This window comes from Cherax quadricarinatus, chromosome 4 (genome assembly GCF_038502225.1).
Source record: "Cherax quadricarinatus isolate ZL_2023a chromosome 4, ASM3850222v1, whole genome shotgun sequence".
Classification (NCBI taxonomy): Eukaryota; Metazoa; Arthropoda; class Malacostraca; order Decapoda; family Parastacidae; genus Cherax; species Cherax quadricarinatus.
This window is the reverse complement of record NC_091295.1, coordinates 24,297,184-24,316,375: the sequence shown is the minus strand read 5'-3', so window position 1 is coordinate 24,316,375 and position 19,192 is coordinate 24,297,184. Positions and strand designations below refer to the sequence as shown.

General features: G+C 43.1%; 1 protein-coding gene across 1 annotated transcript in view; it reads left to right on the top strand.

Moving 5' to 3' along the window:
- Positions 1-4,447: 4,447 nt before the first annotated feature.
- LOC138854116 (calpain-1 catalytic subunit-like) overlaps positions 4,448-19,192 on the top strand; it is a 27,486-nt gene continuing 12,741 nt past the window's right edge. Inside the window, exons 1-4 of the mRNA XM_070095288.1 lie at positions 4,448-4,562; positions 6,673-6,907; positions 7,274-7,340; positions 7,570-7,690. Of these exons, the coding sequence (XP_069951389.1) occupies positions 6,749-6,907; positions 7,274-7,340; positions 7,570-7,690 (347 nt within the window). The 5' untranslated portion in view covers positions 4,448-4,562; positions 6,673-6,748. The remainder of the gene's footprint in view (positions 4,563-6,672; positions 6,908-7,273; positions 7,341-7,569; positions 7,691-19,192) is intronic.

The window sequence follows — 19,192 nt, the reverse complement described above, 5'->3', positions numbered from 1 at the left end:
GTCCTGACCAACTACTGGATGACTTAAACAATGCTGGAAAAATTATCCATAAATTTTCTCACCACCGGAGTTCCCAATACGTTGTATTTTTCTAATTGCCCCGGTGTCCTGGCACTGTCCAACGACGCCTGCCATCACAAACAGATTACATATTTTCATCATTTTCTTGTATTTGGCGAGACGTTTTTTGAAGACTGCACGAAAGCTAGAAGTAACAAAAAAAAAAAAAAAATGTGATATACACACAATGTTACGATTAATGGTGCAGTTGTGTGGATGGATGGTAGCAGTTAGAGGGGCTTGTGAAGGTCTTAGCGATGAGGGATTGTAGACGAGCTCATCCAAGTTATTAAGCTTCCAGCTTTGCAAGTTTTCCTGAGCGTGTGAGAGTCGACACGCACCGCCTAGGTCTACTTTTTGGGTTGTTTTCGCCAACAATCACTAGATTGTAGCTTTAGGTGACTGTTATACCTATTCTTGAAACTGTGGATGGAGGGTGTGTGTGTGTGTGTGTGCATAGTTGTATGTTGGTGGGTCTGAGGGAAGATGAGTGAGTGGCAGGAGGTGGGAATGTTAACCCATGAAAACAAATTGACTAATCAGTGTCAGGAATTATTATTATTACTATTATTATTATTTATATGAATTATTATATCAAAAGCAAGCGCTAAATCCGTATGGATTAAACAGCTCAATGTCAGGAAGGCATAATCGGTACACCGTCATTCTTTCGCTCTAACCTGCCATTTAGGTACAGTGTTGCTTTACATATTTTAGGCAATAAAGGGAAAAACAGGTATCAGGGTACTACTAGAAAGCCCGATACTGCACGCACTCAGGGGATCAGGGATCGAGCCTAGGGTTGGTGGAGACAGTGGGCAAACTTCCTTATACCTGTTGTCCCTGATCATCTAGCAATGCACAGCATACCCAGATGTTAGGAGACTGTTGCGGATGGCATCCTGGGGAAGGGCATTATTGTTATAATAAAAAAGAAGCGCTAAACCACAAGGGCTATACAGCTGGCAGAGGGCTTTACGTCATAGGTCTGCTATGAACTGAGCTAAGGTAAGATATATATATGGCAGAAGGTTTTAGCTTGTAAATTCAGTTAGTCTGAGAGCTTTATGTCCTTCAGAACATTTTTGATCTCCCGTGAGAAGCTGCCAAGAAATTTATTCATGTTTTTACCACCTTGTTTCTCACATCTCTAAATGCCTCATTATATATATGTCGTGCCGAATATGTAAAACTGGTCAATTAGCAAGAACTCTTTTAAAATTAAGACCTTTCTGAAATTTTCTCTTATACGTTTAAAGATATATTTTTTCATTAATGTTAATGTAAAAATTTTTAATTTTGCTCCAAAAGAATCTTAGAAAACTTACCTAACCTTATTATAACAAGAACAATTTATTTTAGCCTAACCCAGCTAAATATATTTTAGATTTGTTTACAATAATTTATGTAATAAAGTTGGTAGAATTACCGACAATATGTAAAGTAAAAGGACACAAATGCAACTAATGTGACTTTTTATTGTGGCAACGTTTCGCTCTCCAGGAGCTTTATCAAGCCATTACAAACAATACATGGACACAGAGGGTATATAAAGGCTCTGAGTGAGGGGCAATACTAGTGAGGTAACATTTCGATGTTCACTAGTGGTAGTAGTAGTAGTAGTAGTAGTAGTAGTAGTAGTAATAGTAGTAGTAGTGACAAAAGTAATACAATAATTTAATACTAAACAAACACAGTGAAATATATTTTTCTCGTTAGGTTCAGAATGATTTTGGCGAAATTATTGCATACACAAATTTTCGCTTGTCCTATATGGCAAGATGAGCGTTGCTATTTAAGCCAAGATTGCAAGTTCTGCCTATTCAGCACGACACATATATATATATATATATATATATATATATATATATATATATATATATATATATATATATATATATATATATATTATATATTATAATCTTCCCATCTCTATTTATACAAGTGTGTCAGCCAGGAAGTGAAACACAGGAGATAAGATAACATCTAATCTTTTCCTATCTTGATCTGCTCCAGCACTCAGTAACGAATATTTTATGTTAACATAATGAATGGTTTCAAAAGGACGGAAGACGGGAAGTAGAAAGTAACGACTGACTTTCATCATAAACTTTAGAATCACTGAGGTACAGATCTGGTCGTCAGGGTTCAGCAGAATAGGATCCACTGGGATGATGTTAGGTCTTCAGAACTCCACCGGCGGTCGGCACTAGTTTACAAGAATGACAATGAGAGGCGTAAACAAAGATTTTACGATACACCTATATGGAAGACCTAAGCCACAAAAGGAAAACTTACCATAGGACTACAGTATTTTACGAAATGTCTTCAGGACGAACTTAGAAGACCGTATGATAAAAAGCCTTCAAGACTGTTAAGTACAGGACCACAAGGAAGTAGACCTTATGATATTACCACAAGGAAGATCTTACGATATTACCACAAGGTAGATCTTGCGATATTACCACAAGGTAGATCTTACGATATTACCACAAGGTAGATCTTACGATATTACCACAAGGTAGATCTTACGATATTACCACAAGGTAGATCTTACGATATTACCACAAGGTAGATCTTACGATATTACCACAAGGTAGATCTTACGATATTACCACAAGGTATATCTTGCGATATTACCACAAGGTAGATCTTACGATATTACCACAAGGTAGATCTTAGGATATTACCACAAGGTAGATCTTAGGATATTACCACAAGGTAGATCTTAGGATATTACCACAAGGTAGATCTTAGGATATTACCACAAGGTAGATCTTAGGATATTACCACAAGGTAGATCTTAGGATATTACCACAAGGTATTATTATTATAATCAAGGGGGAAGCGCTAAACCCGGAGGATTATACAGCGCCTAGGGGGGGATGTGGAAGGCATTCAGGCTTAATTTGGGGAACTGGAGCACAGATCCAATTCCCTAAATCAAGAGCCCCTCACCAACATCAAGGAACCTTCCTTGAGGGGTACCACAAGGTAGATCTTAGGATATTACCACAAGGTAGATCTTAGGATATTACCACAAGGTAGATCTTAGGATATTACCACAAGGTAGATCTTAGGATATTACCACAAGGTAGATCTTAGGATATTACCACAAGGTAGATCTTAGGATATTACCACAAGGTAGATCTTAGGATATTACCACAAGGTAGATCTTAGGATATTACCACAAGGTAGATCTTAGGATATTACCACAAGGTAGATCTTAGGATATTACCACAAGGTAGATCTTAGGATATTACCACAAGGTAGATCTAACGATATTACCACAAGGTAGATCTTAGGATATTACCACAAGGTAGATCTTAGGATATTACCACAAGGTAGATCTAACGATATTACCACAAGGTAGATCTTAGGATATTACCACAAGGTAGATCTTAGGATATTACCACAAGGTAGATCTAACGATATTACCACAAGGTAGATCTTACAATATACCACAAGGTAGATCTTACATTATCACAAGGTAGATCTTACGATATTACCACAAGGTAGATCTTACGATATTACTACAAGGTAGACCTTACAATATTACTACAAGGTAGACTTTACGATATTACTACAAGGTAGACCTTACAATATTACTACAAGGTAGACTTTACGATATTGCTACAAGGTAGACCTTACGACATACCACAAAGTAGACCTTACGACATTACCACAAGGTAGACCTTACGACATTACCACAAGGTAGACCTTACGACATTACCACAAGGTAGACCTTACGACATTACCACAAGGTAGACCTTACAACATTACCACAAGGTAGACCTTACGACATTACCACAAGGTAGACCTTACAACATTACCGCAAAGTAGACCTTACGACATTACCACAAGGTACACTAGACAATACTACCACAAGATGGATATTACAATACAACCACAAGGTACACCTTACAATACAACTACAAGGTACACCTTACAATACTACCACAAGATGGACCTTAAAATACTACCAAGAGGAGAGGTACACCTTACAATACTACCACGAGGTACACTTTACAATACTACCACGGGGTACACCTTACAATACTACCACGAGGTACATCTTACGATACACCCACAAAAACAGAAGGCTAGCACCTCGAAATAAATATGAGCAGATGTTTAACTCCCAGATTCTTGAGCATCTTCCATAAGTTTGTTGGGATTATCATCCAGCCTGACAACAACTACAAACTATCTGTCGGCACATTCGAGTGTATTTCAGCACTAGAAGGAATCAGCACCTTGAAAGTTGTATTCATGTTCGTTCTTTTTTTCACTGACTTAAGAAACATGCGAGAGAGGATGAAGTTTGCTACGTGATTATGGAGGAGGGGGGGGGGTTATTGAGGGGAAGGGGTAGAAGGAAGTGCGATAAGGGTTGATTGAGAGGTTAGCTGCGGTGGGGAATGTTAGTGAGCAGTGAGGAACACCACTAGGGAGGTCTTCAACCCATGCGGTTAATTGGCAAGAATTCAACTAGTCTAAAGGTATAGTGAGCGTGCCAGTGTGTGTGGTGTGTTGCGTGTGTGTGTGTGTGTGTGTGTGTGTGTGTGTGTGTGTGTGTGTGTGTGTGTGTGTGTGTAAAGTCGTCTGCACATGTAGTCTGCATGCACATGTAAAGTGGTCTGTGTGCACATGTGATCTGCGTACACAATTTGTGTGCACATGTAAAGTGGTCTGGGTGCACATGTATTACAACCTAGGATTTCAAATGGCCTGTTATCCCAGGTGTAATGGGAGCAAATAAACACAGTAGAAAAAGTTTAGACTTATATTATCCTTCACCAATTTATAACAGCAATATGTACACTATGTACAGTGATAAATATAGTGCACTCCACGGTAAGCAAGGCAGAAATAGAAGCCACAAGATAGCAGACCGTGCTTCAACCAGCTCTAGAATGGGAATGACAAGGGCAGACAGGAGAGCGGTTTCCACATAACCTCTGCGATTGTCAATCCCACCTTCTTATTGGCTAGAACCTGGTCACTAGTTGAACGATGGGGCCCCATCATCAACTCTTAGCAACCTGGTTCGCTGGTTGGGGGAGATAGCCTGTAAATGAGGGTGTGTCCATGCGCCGAATAAAGGTTACGTACTCTTTGCATGCCACAACATGTAATCTGCGTACACAGTTTGTGTGCACATGTAAAGTGGTCAGCGTGTGTACACCATCTGTACACTAGCTAGCATGCCTGGATGTGTGTGAACTGCGCCAGTGTTAACCTTCACAATATCATGATAAGTTATCAAATGAAAGATGATTACCTCATCTTCTGTACATAGTTCTACTGTCTTCAAGTTATGTCCTAGAATTTGTATTGATAAAGCCACTGGATGACGAAACGTCTACAATAAAGATACCCAGATGTTGCACATGTGTCTTAATTTCATCTTGTCGGTATTATATACCACTCTTGCAAAACTTGTCAGACACTGCAACATCATGGAATCTTGATTCTGAGGACATGTACATAACCTTCACGACTTACACAACTACTACTACAACTAACCCATCTCTTTGGGAAGGACCTACTTCCACTGGGGAATCCCGCCTACCAGTGACTATGCCCTCGTCTACTACACCTGACGTTACTATATAAACGCCAACCTCCTTGCTTCTGCTTCAGAATCTCCACGACTATGGTGCTCTCGCACCTTCTCCTAGGTTGAGGGACTGATTACCTCATCTTCTGTATATAGTCCTACTGTCTTCAAGCTATGTCCTAGAATTTGTATTGATAAAGCCACTGGATGGCGAAACGTCTACAATAAAGATACCCAGATGTTGCACATGTGTCTTAATTTCATCTTGTCGGTATTATATACCATTCTTGCAAAAGATAAAGTTCCTGATATTTCTTTGTACTTCTGAAGGAATCAGGTCAATATCATTTTGCACTTGAGACTTGATCAGGAGCCTGGGGTTTCGCCAGCGAGCCTGAAGTGTCGCAACATTCACCGTCGTTCAAACACTGCCTTGCCACAAGCGTACCGGTATCGCAGTTCTGATGATTCTCCTTCATAATGAAGGCACTGTACTTCCTACATTATGGACTCAAATCCGTGTAACTGGTTTCACTGAATTCCTTTACAAATATTAACTAATTCACACTCCAACAGCACGTCAAACCACAAAAGTAAATACTTCTCTCCATTCCCTCCAATTCAACGCGTTCACACAAGCATGTTGGGTACTCAAGCCTCTAGCAATCGAAACCTCCTTTATCTTTCCTCCATCCATTCTTCATTTGGACAACCTATACCTTCCACATTAGATCTTAATACCCTCTAAGTCATCCTATTCTGCTCCATCCTCTTAAATGCCCAATGCCTTTCAATCCCTTCTCAGTTATCTGAATGATAGTTTAGGTTACCTCAACATAATTTCGTAACTGTCAATAGTTTCGCCCTCTCACTTAGGCCTCCTTCAGTTTAATGAGAAGCCTTTGTAAGAAGCCTCAGTATACAACACTTGTTTTATGTTTTATCGTATTTTTGGTTTGTGCAAAAGCACATATACGTATCGTCTGTTACTGGAACTTTAAGTCGCATATTTACCTGTGGATTATTAATTCTCTCTTCCTTGCCGACAGTCTCGCCGAAGAAGGAAGGAAGCCTCGCCAAGGAAGGAAGCCTCGCCAAGGAAGGAAGCCTCGCCAAGGATCAGGGATGGTTGTTGAGGAGAGGCTGGGAGTGTACCATGGGCAGGATTACAGCAAGCTGAGGGCTCAGTGTTGGGTCCAGGACAGGTTGTTCCAGGACCCAGAGTTCCCCGCAGACCAAAGGTCTATCGGGTTCCACACGACGCTCCAATGGAAGAGACCAAAGGTGAACTACTCGCGTTGTTTTTATTTTAATGTTAACAGTTTCCATTGTCATTAAATTAGAAAATATGTTAATTATCGCCACTGTCAGGTTTAATCACCTTATAAAATTAATTAATATAAAGTTGAGGTACAGATAAATCTAGTGTAGTAAATTTCTCTTGTTTAGTTTTGCGTAAAGAATGGGCGTTGAGGAGCCAAATTTTCATTGATAGAGAAAAGTTGGCAGTTATACTCCTGAGGTGGCTAGTATCATTGGTCAAGAAATTTAACCATAAATGTGTACAATGCAAAAAAACTACAATGTCACAAGAGTTTTTATCCCAAGTTTAATGGACACTAATTGTTAAAACTCCAAACTGAACTTCAGGAGCTGGTTGATAACCCCAAGTTCATGGATCATGCTGACAGATTCTCCGTGGTGCAGGGGGAGCTGGGTATGTATAATTGGACTCGCATGAAGGATAAAAAGGAAGGGAGAGGAGAAGGGAAGATGATGCTTTTAACTATGATAAACACCAGCCATGAGAGGCTATACAACAATGATTATATTACTTAAACTGTTTCTAATTTAACAGCGTTCATTTAAAGACTGATCGACTGTAGATATTTATAAGGGTCATAAGTGATTGTAAATGTTTATCCTTACTTGCCTATTCGTCACAGGAGATTGTTGGTTCGTGTCAGCAATGTCAGCCATAACTCTCAACCCTGGACTACTGCGACGCGTGGTACCTAATGACCAGGACTTTACCACTACAAAGTACGCAGGAATCTTCCACTTCAGGTATGGATTTTCTTTAACACTGAAATGTAACAAAACAGGTTCATAGATCAACACCAACAAGAAAAGTTAAGACAGACTTTGTATCACTGAAACCCAACAGACAGAAAGGGGATACAAGACCACACTAGGAGAGAAGGTAGACAGTAGTGGAATCACTGACAACGCTAAATCTATAAGACCACCTCATGGGCTACCTGGAGACTTGTGTGTCTGGAAAAAGTCACACGTTATTTAAACACCATAAACAATTAATCAAACAAAATATATTTTAAATAATCTATTAACTGATAGTACACGACTTCAAGTTGTCAACACTATATATGATGTGCAAGTAACCCGCACATAAGAGAGGGGAGCGCTTACGACGACGTTTCGGTCCAGTTTGGACCATTTACAAAGTCACTAACAGAAGGGTAAGGAGGTAGTATGTGTATGTCGTGCCGAATATGTAAAACTGGTCAATTAGGAAATTCGTCTCTCGACCTGCGGGGAGAGAGGACGCTTCTACTGGTTCTCTTGCACGCCACCTGGTGAGGAAAACATAGTATTAGCACCAAGATGGCGGACCGACTGTACCGGCGTATTAATACTGTCTGCATTCAGCTGGTTAAAGGATCTTTAAGCAACGACACGATGAACGTTCTCCTGCCAAGCATTATCAGGGACTGTTATGGCATCCCCAATGAAGAGCTGTATGGTGTGGCATTGAATGGAATGTCAAGGGTCTTCGTGAAGTTCATGAGGGCTGACTTCTACTCTACCATCGTAGATGAATTTCAAGAACGACGGATAAGTATCAATTCGGCAGTGGAAGTATGCTTGCATGATGTGTCTAAGTATTTTACTTGGGTGAAGGTAAGGAATGTACCTTTTGAGGCAACAGCATACAGCCTACAAGATGTGTTCAGTGGTTATGGAACTGTACACTCGACGAGCATGGGAATGTGGAGGGACGGCCCTTATGAGGGGATGCCGGAAGGATCCTTCACACTGAAAATGACCCTGAGGAGACCGATACCATCATATGTTACATTGCATAACCATAGAACACAGGTTTTTGTACACTATGCGGGGCAGAGGAAGACGTGCCGTTTATGTGACTCTTATGAGCACATGGTGGCACAATGCCCCAGGAGACAGGGGCCTAGGCGTCAGGAGACAGCTTCTGTGGATACGCCATTAGAAGCCACGGATGTTATGACGGGTGAAGTGGAAAGCCGGGGTACAGGCCTATGGAGTGAGGAGGTCGACAGGGCAGAGGTGGTTTTGGAGACGTGTGTTACACTACCAGTGGAAACGGGGGGGGAGGGAATATCGCTGTCAGACAGACCGTTAGGTACTGCAGAGTCAGCTCAGGACGGGATTTTGGAGGCTGTGCTGAAGGATTTTTTGGAAGAGTCGGAGCATGGTGTGGAAAGTGATGTGAGGTCAGGTGATGACAAGGTGATGGATGAACAGAAGCAGGGTAAGGAAGACTTGAGTGAGGTTCGAAAGGAGAGCAATGTGGTGGTGGAGGTCCATCAAGAAGATGTGGTTGCAGAAGAAATGTGTGTAGAGGGTAGCTCCCGCAAGAGATCAGCGGGGGCATCAGACATGGACGAAGTCCTCACACCAGCGCAGAGGCCTGGGAAGAAGATGTGGGCAGCTGTGGTAGCAAAGGCAAGTTCGGGAGGAGGGGGGGGGCAATGGGAAGCTAGGTGGGAAGGGACAGGGAGGGGTTGGAGGGCAGGAACGAGGGATTGATAGAGAAGAACCGAGACCTATGAAAGGAGGACCAAGTAAGCCTCAGCGGCAGAGGGGTAAGCCGAGGTCAAGAGGGTATGGTTAGAGTGGGTTTTGAGGAGATTTAGTATTGATGTCTGTTTTTTGCAGGAACATAACCATAGGTTAGGATGTGAGTTGTTGTTGAAAGGTTATAGGTTGTTTACATGTGATGCTTTGAGGTTGAAAGGAGGTGTGGCTGTGGCGGTAAAGGAGACCAGTCCTTTGCGTATCCTGGGTTGGGAGGAGGGGGGGGGTGGGAGGGTTGTCAGGGTGGATGGGTTTTGGGGGGATAGGAGGGTTAGTTTTGTAGGTGTGTACATGCCAGCAACTAGTAACGCTAGAGTGAAGGTGGATTTTGTACGCGAGGTTCTGGTATATCACTTGCGAGGTTTACCTGCTTTTACGGTGATTGGTGGGGATTGGAATTGTGTCATTAGGAATGGTGATGTGGTTCCGAGGGGGGCGGGTTGTGTTTTGGGGGTTCTGCGGGATGTTTTGCGAGATGTTGGAGTGGTAGATGTGGTGGGAAGTAGGGGATATGGAGTGGAGCACACTTTTATTCGTAGGGGATATGAGGCACGGTTAGATAGGATTTATGTTAGGCAGGGCATAGGTGTGGAGAGGGTGAGGACTATCGATGTGGGTTTTTCTGATCATCGTGCTGTTATAGCAGATTTGAGGGTAGATGGCATAGTGAGAGTTTATGCAGGATACTGGAAATTAAATGTGAGGCTACTTAGGGAAGAGGGTGACCCTACGGGGTTTGAAGATTGGTGGAAATCCTTTTGGGAGACTAGGAATATGGAAATGGATTTGCTGGATTGGTGGGAAATGAGGGCTAAAGTTGAAATTGGGAAATTTTTTAAAGTACGGGGTAAGGAGATGGCTAGGTGGAGCTATGGCCTACAAAATTATCTTGAGGGTCAGTTAAATGACTGTTATGCAGAGGAACGGGTGGGGCGGAGTGAGGACATGGAACGTTTGCGAAATAGGTTGGCGGAAATTCACAATGAAAAATTTGAGGCAATTCGAGTTAGGGCAGGGTTGGAGGATGTCTTAAGGGGAGATAGGCCATCGGGTTTTGTATTAAGGAGGTTTAAGGAACGGCAGGCGAAGACCACCTTGGCGTATATTGAGGCAGGTACAGGGGGGGGGGTGGCTTTGAGGAGGGTCAAGGCCTATCCACCACGGAAAATATTAGTTTGTATGCAGATTTTTGGTTTAGGGAGAAGTGGAGGAGGGTTGGCGGGGGAGTGGGTGAGGGACGGTTTGGGGATGAAGGGTTTAATAGGGTATTAAGTGAGCAGGACAGTGACAGAATCGAGGGTAGTATTAATGTAGAGGAGGTGGAGGAGGCAGTTTTTGGGATGTGCCAGGGTAAAACCCCAGGCATAGACGGAATACCAAACGATTTTTATAGGTATCATTGGGGGAGTGTACGGCATTGTCTGGTGGGGGTTTTGAGTTGTATGTTAAGTAGTGGGAGGATGGGGAAATCACAAAGAACGGGTGTCACGGTTTTAGTGCCCAAAAAGAAGGAATGCCGAGTTTTGAATGATTACCGTGCGATTACGTTAATGTGCTCGGATTACAAGATTTTTGCTAAGGTTTTGGGCAACAGAATGAGGAAAGTGTTGGGTTTAGTGTTACATAGGGGACAGTTGGGAATTCCGGGAAGAAGGATGAGGGATGGACATGGTTTGATTAGGGATTTTCTAGAGAGATGTACGGGAGGGGGAATACTAGGTTTAGATTGGGTGAATGCTTATGATTGCGTGGACAGAGATTTCTTAGGGGTTTGCTTAGAGAGGTTGGGGTTTCGGGAGGGGGTAGTGAGGTGGGTGAACACCCTGTATGATGGGGCAGAGGTGAGGGTACAGGTCAATGGGAGGTTGGGTGAAAGTGTACCAATGGAGAGAGGTTTGAGGCAGGGCTGTCCGATGTCACAGCTGCTCTTTGCGTGTGTGCAGAATCCTTTTTATGAGTCTGTTGAGAGGGTAATGAACAATCAGGAGATGGAAGGGGGGTGCAAAGGGGGCATCGTTGGGTATGTGGATGATACTACTGTTTTGCTAAGGGGTAAGGAGGAGTTAAGGAGGGTGGGTAGAGTGATTCAGATGTTTGGTATGAATACCGGAATGAGAGTTAATACGGTGAAATCAAGGTTACTAGAGGTCGGTAATTGGATAGGGGGGGGCTTGGGGATGGGGTTAGGATGGACAGTGGTTGACAGAATCAAGGTATGTGGGATATGGTATTTGGCGGAAGAGCAGGCATGCAGAAGGGTAAATTCGGAGTCTGTCACGGGTAAGGTTTTAAGTAGACTAGGAGGTTTAAGTGCGAGGGACTTAGCTTTACATCAGAGGGTAGTGGTGGTAAATTCACTTGTCTATAGCAAGGTATGGGGGGTGGCAGAGGTTTTTCCCTTAGAGGTACGAGATATTGTGGAAATGCAGAGGAGGGTGCTGAAGTTTGTGTGGGGATTTGGGAGGGCATGGTTAAGTAAGGAGGTAGTTATGACGGATGTTCGGAGAGGGGGTTTAGGTTTGTTGCCTTTAGGACTGAGAGTAATGGCTGTATATATCAAGTGGAGGTATATGAGGGAAGGGGGTGTGAGGGGCGCTAAAGTAGGAAGAGTTATGGAGGAGGCACGTAAATGGTGGAGTGGGAAGGAATTGAGGGTTTGTGAAGATATGTTGAGATTTTTATTGACAGTGCAACAGGTGGATAAAATCAAAGTGAAACGGTTGGTGAGGGTAGTGAAAGGTCAAGGAATTATGCAAGGGGTAGCCGTGTATCCAACGTATGATTGGGGGGTTATTTGGAAAGATTTTAGTAAGCTTCGGATACCGGCTAGAGTAAGAGAATTAGTATATAGGTTTATCATGGGGATTCTGGCTTCCAAGGAGGTGTTACGTAGTATGGGGTTTGTGGAAGAGGCTTTTTGTCAGTTTTGTGGTGATGTTGAAACGGCGTTTCATGTGGTCTTCTTTTGTACCTCCTTGGAGGGGGTGAGATCATGGATGGGTGGGGTTATCAGACTGTTGGGGGGGGGTCGTTTGCCGCTTTTAAGGGCTTTACTACTAGATGTAAGGGGAGTGCCTAGGGATGTTGGAAGGGCTATAATGTATATCATAGTGGATTATCTGGACATTTCATGGGGAATGAGGGGATTAAGGGGTGATATGAGGATAAAAGCGTTGGCGGCTAGATTCTATAGGACGAAGTGTAGGAATAAGTTGGTTTATGGGGCGTCTTGGGAAAAAAGTTTCCCGGAAGGTTATAGGAACCTCACTGTGGGTTCCCTTAGGCGGGGTCCCTGAGGATGGACAAAGGAGTGGTCTCCTTATGGGGGGATGTAAAGGGGGGGGGTTGTTTTTGGTTTTATCTGGAACTGATGTAGTGTGTAAGAGGAAGGTAGTGAGAATTAGGTATGGATGGTACGCCATGTTTCACGAGAATGTTTGTCATAGTGAGATATAAGTGTGGTTTCCAGGGTTACATTTCTAAGCCTGATGGTTATGTTCACTGGGTTTAAAATTTCCTTGAAAGCCAGGATACCGAGCCCTTAGGATCTCGTTTTTAAGTAATTAGATTGGCACGTTGGTATCAACACAAAATTTTTCTGAGATACGTGTCAGTTCTTTTGGGACTGGCACATTACAGCAGCCTTATCCTTATTACTTCTCTAGTTTTATTTTAGTCTCGGGTTCTTTAAATAATTTACATAGCCTAGTATTGTACCGCTAATGTGGCATGTGGTGTATTATTTTGCATTTTGAGTGTGATTTTCACGATATGCAAAGTTTTGAATGTTTGTAATTCATGGTTAACATTAATTTTTGATATCATATTGGTGGTGTATATTCTTCTACTTATTACAGTGTATGCGTATAGGAATGTAATTTTCATATCTATTTTAGTCTGTAAATTTTGTGTTTTTGTCTTGTTCATGCACTACCTACTTTTAGGTTTTGATGAGGTCAGGGTATGACCTTTCATTAGGATAATTCAATGTATGTTATTTAGAACGGGGACTGTACATACGGGGAGGGGGGGGGGGTAGAAGTGTCGGCTGTGTCTGCACTGGCAATAATGTTTATTATAAAAGGAGGGTTTATAGGTTATGTATATGGTTGTGGGTTATGTATATGGTTGTAATATGGCCTTGATCTATGGTGTTCTTAAAATGTACCTGGGTTGTGTACTAGAGTTTTTGTAATATCTAGTAGGGTTTTTAATTTTATACTATTATCATTATTGTATTTGCTCTGTTTTAAATAAAAATTATGTATAGGGTTTGGGTTTAAACCCTTTAATGTGCCGAGGTTGGTTATAAAAACTTGTTTTAGGTTATGTTATTATTGTATGTTACATTTATTTTGTTCTGTTTTCTGTAGCAGGATTATTGTATTAGAGGGTTAACATTAATAATAGTAAAATACTGTTTCTCATTTGTGCATAAGGAATCATACGTTCCTGCGAATTCCTATTGGTTAGGATATAATGTAACATAACTTAACCAATATTCTGTACCCTGTCATAGAGGGTATGTTAGAGTTTTGTCTTGTTTTTGTAGTTATGGTAGCTTTGGTTAGGGTCTTTTTACTTTACTGACATATGTGTAGTACATATATTGTATGTTAAAGGTGGTTATGGTTTCGTCGTGTATGAAAATTTCAACTTTAGTAATCTTGTGATATGTACATTTGTATGTTGTTTTTGTGATAGGACATGTCAGGTATTCATTTTATATTGTTAAACTATGTAAAGTATCATTTTGGTGTGTTGTCGTTGGGTACAATGGCTTGGCGGCAACTATTAATGACTGTTATACATTAGTGAGGTTTGCCTCAGCGTGTATTATTCGCTATAACAAGATGTTATAATACTTGTTCCAGCCGGGAATAACCTGGTACTAGTAGCACAAAAGAATGTTTTGTATTCCTGTACTTGATTATGCATCCTTTGTACTTTTGTAAGGTTTCTAATAAAAATATAAAAAAAAAAATTAGCAAGAACTCGTTTAAAATTAAGTCCTTTCTAAAAATTTCTCTTATAATTTTAAAGAAATATTTTTTTTAATTGATGTTAATGTAAACATTTTTAATTTTGCACCAGAAGAATCTTAGAAAACTTACCTAACCTTATTATAACAAGAGCAATTTATTTTAGCCTTATCCTACTAAATATATTTTAAAAATGTTTGCATTCGTCTCTCGACCTGCGGGGAGAGAGGACGCTTCTACTGGTTCTCTTGCACGCCACCTGGTGAGGAAAACATAGTATTAGCACCAAGATGGCGGACCGACTGTACCGACGCATAAATACAGTCTGCATTCAGCTGGTTAGAGGATCTTTAAGCAACGACACGATGAACGTTCTCCTGCCAAGCATTATCAGGGACTGTTATGGCATCCCCAATGAAGAGCTGTATGGTGTGGCATTGAATGGAATGTCAAGGGTCTTCGTGAAGTTCATGAGGGCTGACTTCTACTCTACCATCGTAGATGAATTTCAAGAACGACGGATGAGCATCAATTCGGCAGTGGAAGTATGCTTGCATGATGTGTCTAAGTATTTTACTTGGGTGAAGGTAAGGAATGTACCTTTTGAGGCAACAGCATACAGCTTACAAGAAGTATTCAGTGGTTATGGAACTGTACACTCGACGAGCATGGGAATGTGGAGGGACGGCCCTTATGAGGGGATGCCGGAAGGATCCTGCACACTGAAAATGACCCTGAGGAGACCGATACCATCATATGTTACATTGCGTAACCATAGAACACAGGTTTTTGTACACTATGCGGGGCAGAGGAAGACGTGCCGTTTATGTGACTCTTATGAGCACATGGTGGCACAATGCCCCAGGAGACAGGAGCCAAGGCGTCAGGAGACAGCCTCTGTGGATACGCCATTAGAAGCCACGGATGTTATGACGGGTGAAGTGGAAAGCCGGGGTACAGGCCTATGGAGTGAGGAGGTCGACAGGGCAGAGGTGGTTTTGGAGACGTGTGTTACACTACCAGTGGAAACGGGGGGGGAGGGAATATCGCCGTCAGACAGACCGTTAGTTAATGCAGAGTCAGCTCAGGACGGGATTTTGGAGGCTGTGCTGAAGGATTTTTTGGAAGAGTCGGAGATTGGTGTGGAAAGTGATGTGAGGTCAGGTGATGACAAGGTGATGGATGAACAGAAGCAGGGTAAGGAAGACTTGAGTGAGGTTCGAAAGGAGAGCAATGTGGTGGTGGAGGTCCATCAAGAAGATGTGGTTGCAGAAGAAATGTATGTAGAGGGTAGCTCCCGCAAGAGATCAGCGGGGGCATCAGACATGGACGAAGTCCTCACACCAGCGCAGAGGCCTGGGAAGAAGATGTGGGCAGCTGTGGTAGCAATGGGTGGGGGGGGGGGGGGGGGGGGCAATGGGAAGCTAGGTGGGAAGGGACAGGGAGGGGTTGGAGGGCAGGAACGAGGGATTGATAGAGAAGAACCGAGACCTATGAAAGGAGGACCAAGTAAGCCTCAGCGGCACAGGGGTAAGCCGCCATTCTTGTAAAATTCAGGTGTGTAACTTTCAATGTAAACGGTCTTAAAACCGAGGTCAAGAGGGTATGGTTAGAGTGGGTTTTGAGGAGATTTAGTATTGATGTCTGTTTTTTGCAGGAACATAACCATAGGTTAGGATGTGAGTTGTTGTTGAAAGGTTATAGGTTGTTTACATGTGATGCTTTGAGGTTGAAAGGAGGTGTGGCTGTGGCGGTAAAGGAGACCAGTCCTTTGCGTATCCTGGGTTGGGAGGAGGGGGGGGTGGGAGGGTTGTCAGGGTGGATGGGTTTTGGGGGGCCAGGAGGGTTAGTTTTGTAGGTGTGTACATGCCAGCAACTAGTAACACTAGAGTGAAGGTGGATTTTGTACGCGAGGTTCTGGTATATCACTTGAGAGGTTTACCTGCTTTTACGGTGATTGGTGGGGATTGGAATTGTGTCATTAGGAAGGGTGATGTGGTTCCGAGGGGGGCGGGTTGTGTTTTGGGGGTTCTGCGGGATGTTTTGCGAGATGTTGGAGTGGTAGATGTGGTGGGAAGTAGGGGATATGGAGTGGAGCACACTTTTATTCGTAGGGGATATGAGGCACGGTTAGATAGGATTTATGTTAGGCAGGGCATAGGTGTGGAGAGGGTGAGGACTATCGATGTGGGTTTTTCTGATCATCGTGCTGTTATAGCAGATTTGAGGGTAGATGGCATAGTGAGAGTTTATGCAGGATACTGGAAATTAAATGTGAGGCTACTTAGGGAAGAGGGTGACCCTACGGGGTTTGAAGATTGGTGGAAATCCTTTTGGGAGACTAGGAATATGGAAATGGATTTGCTGGATTGGTGGGAAATGAGGGCTAAAGTTGAAATTGCGAAAATTTTTAAAGTACGGGGTAAGGAGATGGCTAGGTGGAGCTATGGCCTACAAAATTATCTTGAGGGTCAGTTAAATGACTGTTATGCAGAGGAACGGGTGGGGCGGAGTGAGGACATGGAACGTTTGCGAAATAGGTTGGCGGAAATTCACAATGAAAAATTTGAGGCAATTCGAGTTAGGGCAGGGTTGGAGGATGTCTTAAGGGGAGATAGGCCATCGGGTTTTGTATTAAGGAGGTTTAAGGAACGGCAGGCGAAGACCACCTTGGCGTATATTGAGGCAGGTACAGGGGGGGGTGGCTTTGAGGAGGGTCAAGGCCTATCCACCACGGAAAATATTAGTTTGTATGCAGATTTTTGGTTTAGGGAGAAGTGGAGGAGGGTTGGCAGGGGAGTGGGTGAGGGACGGTTTGGGGATGAAGGGTTTAATAGGGTATTAAGTGAGCAGGACAGTGACAGAATCGAGGGTAGTATTAATGTAGAGGAGGTGGAGGAGGCAGTTTTTGGGATGTGCCAGGGTAAAACCCCAGGCATAGACGGAATACCAAACGATTTTTATAGGTATCATTGGGGGAGTGTACGGCATTGTCTGGTGGGGGTTTTGAATTGTATGTTAAGTAGTGGGAGGATGGGGAAATCACAAAGAACGGGTGTCACGGTTTTAGTGCCCAAAAAGAAGGAATGCCGAGTTTTGAATGATTACCGTGCGATTACGTTAATGTGCTCGGATTACAAGATTTTTGCTAAGGTTTTGGGCAACAGAATGAGGAAAGTGTTGGGTTTAGTGTTACATAGGGGACAGTTGGGAATTCCGGGAAGAAGGATGAGGGATGGACATGGTTTGATTAGGGATTTTCTAGAGAGATGTACGGGAGGGGGAATACTAGGTTTAGATTGGGTGAATGCTTATGATTGCGTGGACAGAGATTTCTTAGGGGTTTGCTTAGAGAGGTTGGGGTTTCGGGAGGGGGTAGTGAGGTGGGTGAACACCCTGTATGATGGGGCAGAGGTGAGGGTACAGGTCAATGGGAGGTTGGGTGAAAGTGTACCAATGGAGAGAGGTTTGAGGCAGGGCTGTCCGATGTCACAGCTGCTCTTTGCGTGTGTGCAGAATCCTTTTTATGAGTCTGTTGAGAGGGTAATGAACAATCAGGAGATGGAAGGGGGGTGCAAAGGGGGCATCGTTGGGTATGTGGATGATACTACTGTTTTGCTAAGGGGTAAGGAGGAGTTAAGGAGGGTGGGTAGAGTGATTCAGATGTTTGGTATGAATACCGGAATGAGAGTTAATACGGTGAAATCAAGGTTACTAGAGGTCGGTAATTGGATAGGGGGGGGCTTGGGGATGGGGTTAGGATGGACAGTGGTTGACAGAATCAAGGTATGTGGGATATGGTATTTGGCGGAAGTGCAGGCATGCAGAAGGGTAAATTCGGAGTCTGTCACGGGTAAGGTTTTAAGTAGACTAGGAGGTTTAAGTGCGAGGGACTTAGCTTTACATCAGAGGGTAGTGGTGGTAAATTCACTTGTCTATAGCAAGGTATGGGGGGTGGCAGAGGTTTTTCCCTTAGAGGTACGAGATATTGTGGAAATGCAGAGGAGGGTGCTGAAGTTTGTGTGGGGATTTGGGAGGGCATGGTTAAGTAAGGAGGTAGTTATGACGGATGTTCGGAGAGGGGGTTTAGGTTTGTTGCCTTTAGGACTGAGAGTAATGGCTGTATATATCAAGTGGAGGTATATGAGGGAAGGGGGTGTGAGGGGCGCTAAAGTAGGAAGAGTTATGGAGGAGGCACGTAAATGGTGGAGTGGGAAGGAATTGAGGGTTTGTGAAGATATGTTGAGATTTTTATTGACAGTGCAACAGGTGGATAAAATCAAAGTGAAACGGTTGGTGAGGGTAGTGAAAGGTCAAGGAATTATGCAAGGGGTAGCCGTGTATCCAACGTATGATTGGGGGGTTATTTGGAAAGATTTTAGTAAGCTTCGGATACCGGCTAGAGTAAGAGAATTAGTATATAGGTTTATCATGGGGATTCTGGCTTCCAAGGAGGTGTTACGTAGTATGGGGTTTGTGGAAGAGGCTTTTTGTCAGTTTTGTGGTGATGTTGAAACGGCGTTTCATGTGGTCTTTTTTTGTACCTCCTTGGAGGGGGTGAGATCATGGATGGGTGGGGTTATCAGACTGTTGGGGGGGGGTCGTTTGCCGCTTTTAAGGGCTTTACTACTAGATGTAAGGGGAGTGCCTAGGGATGTTGGAAGGGCTATAATGTATATCATAGTGGATTATCTGGACATTTCATGGGGAATGAGGGGATTAAGGGGTG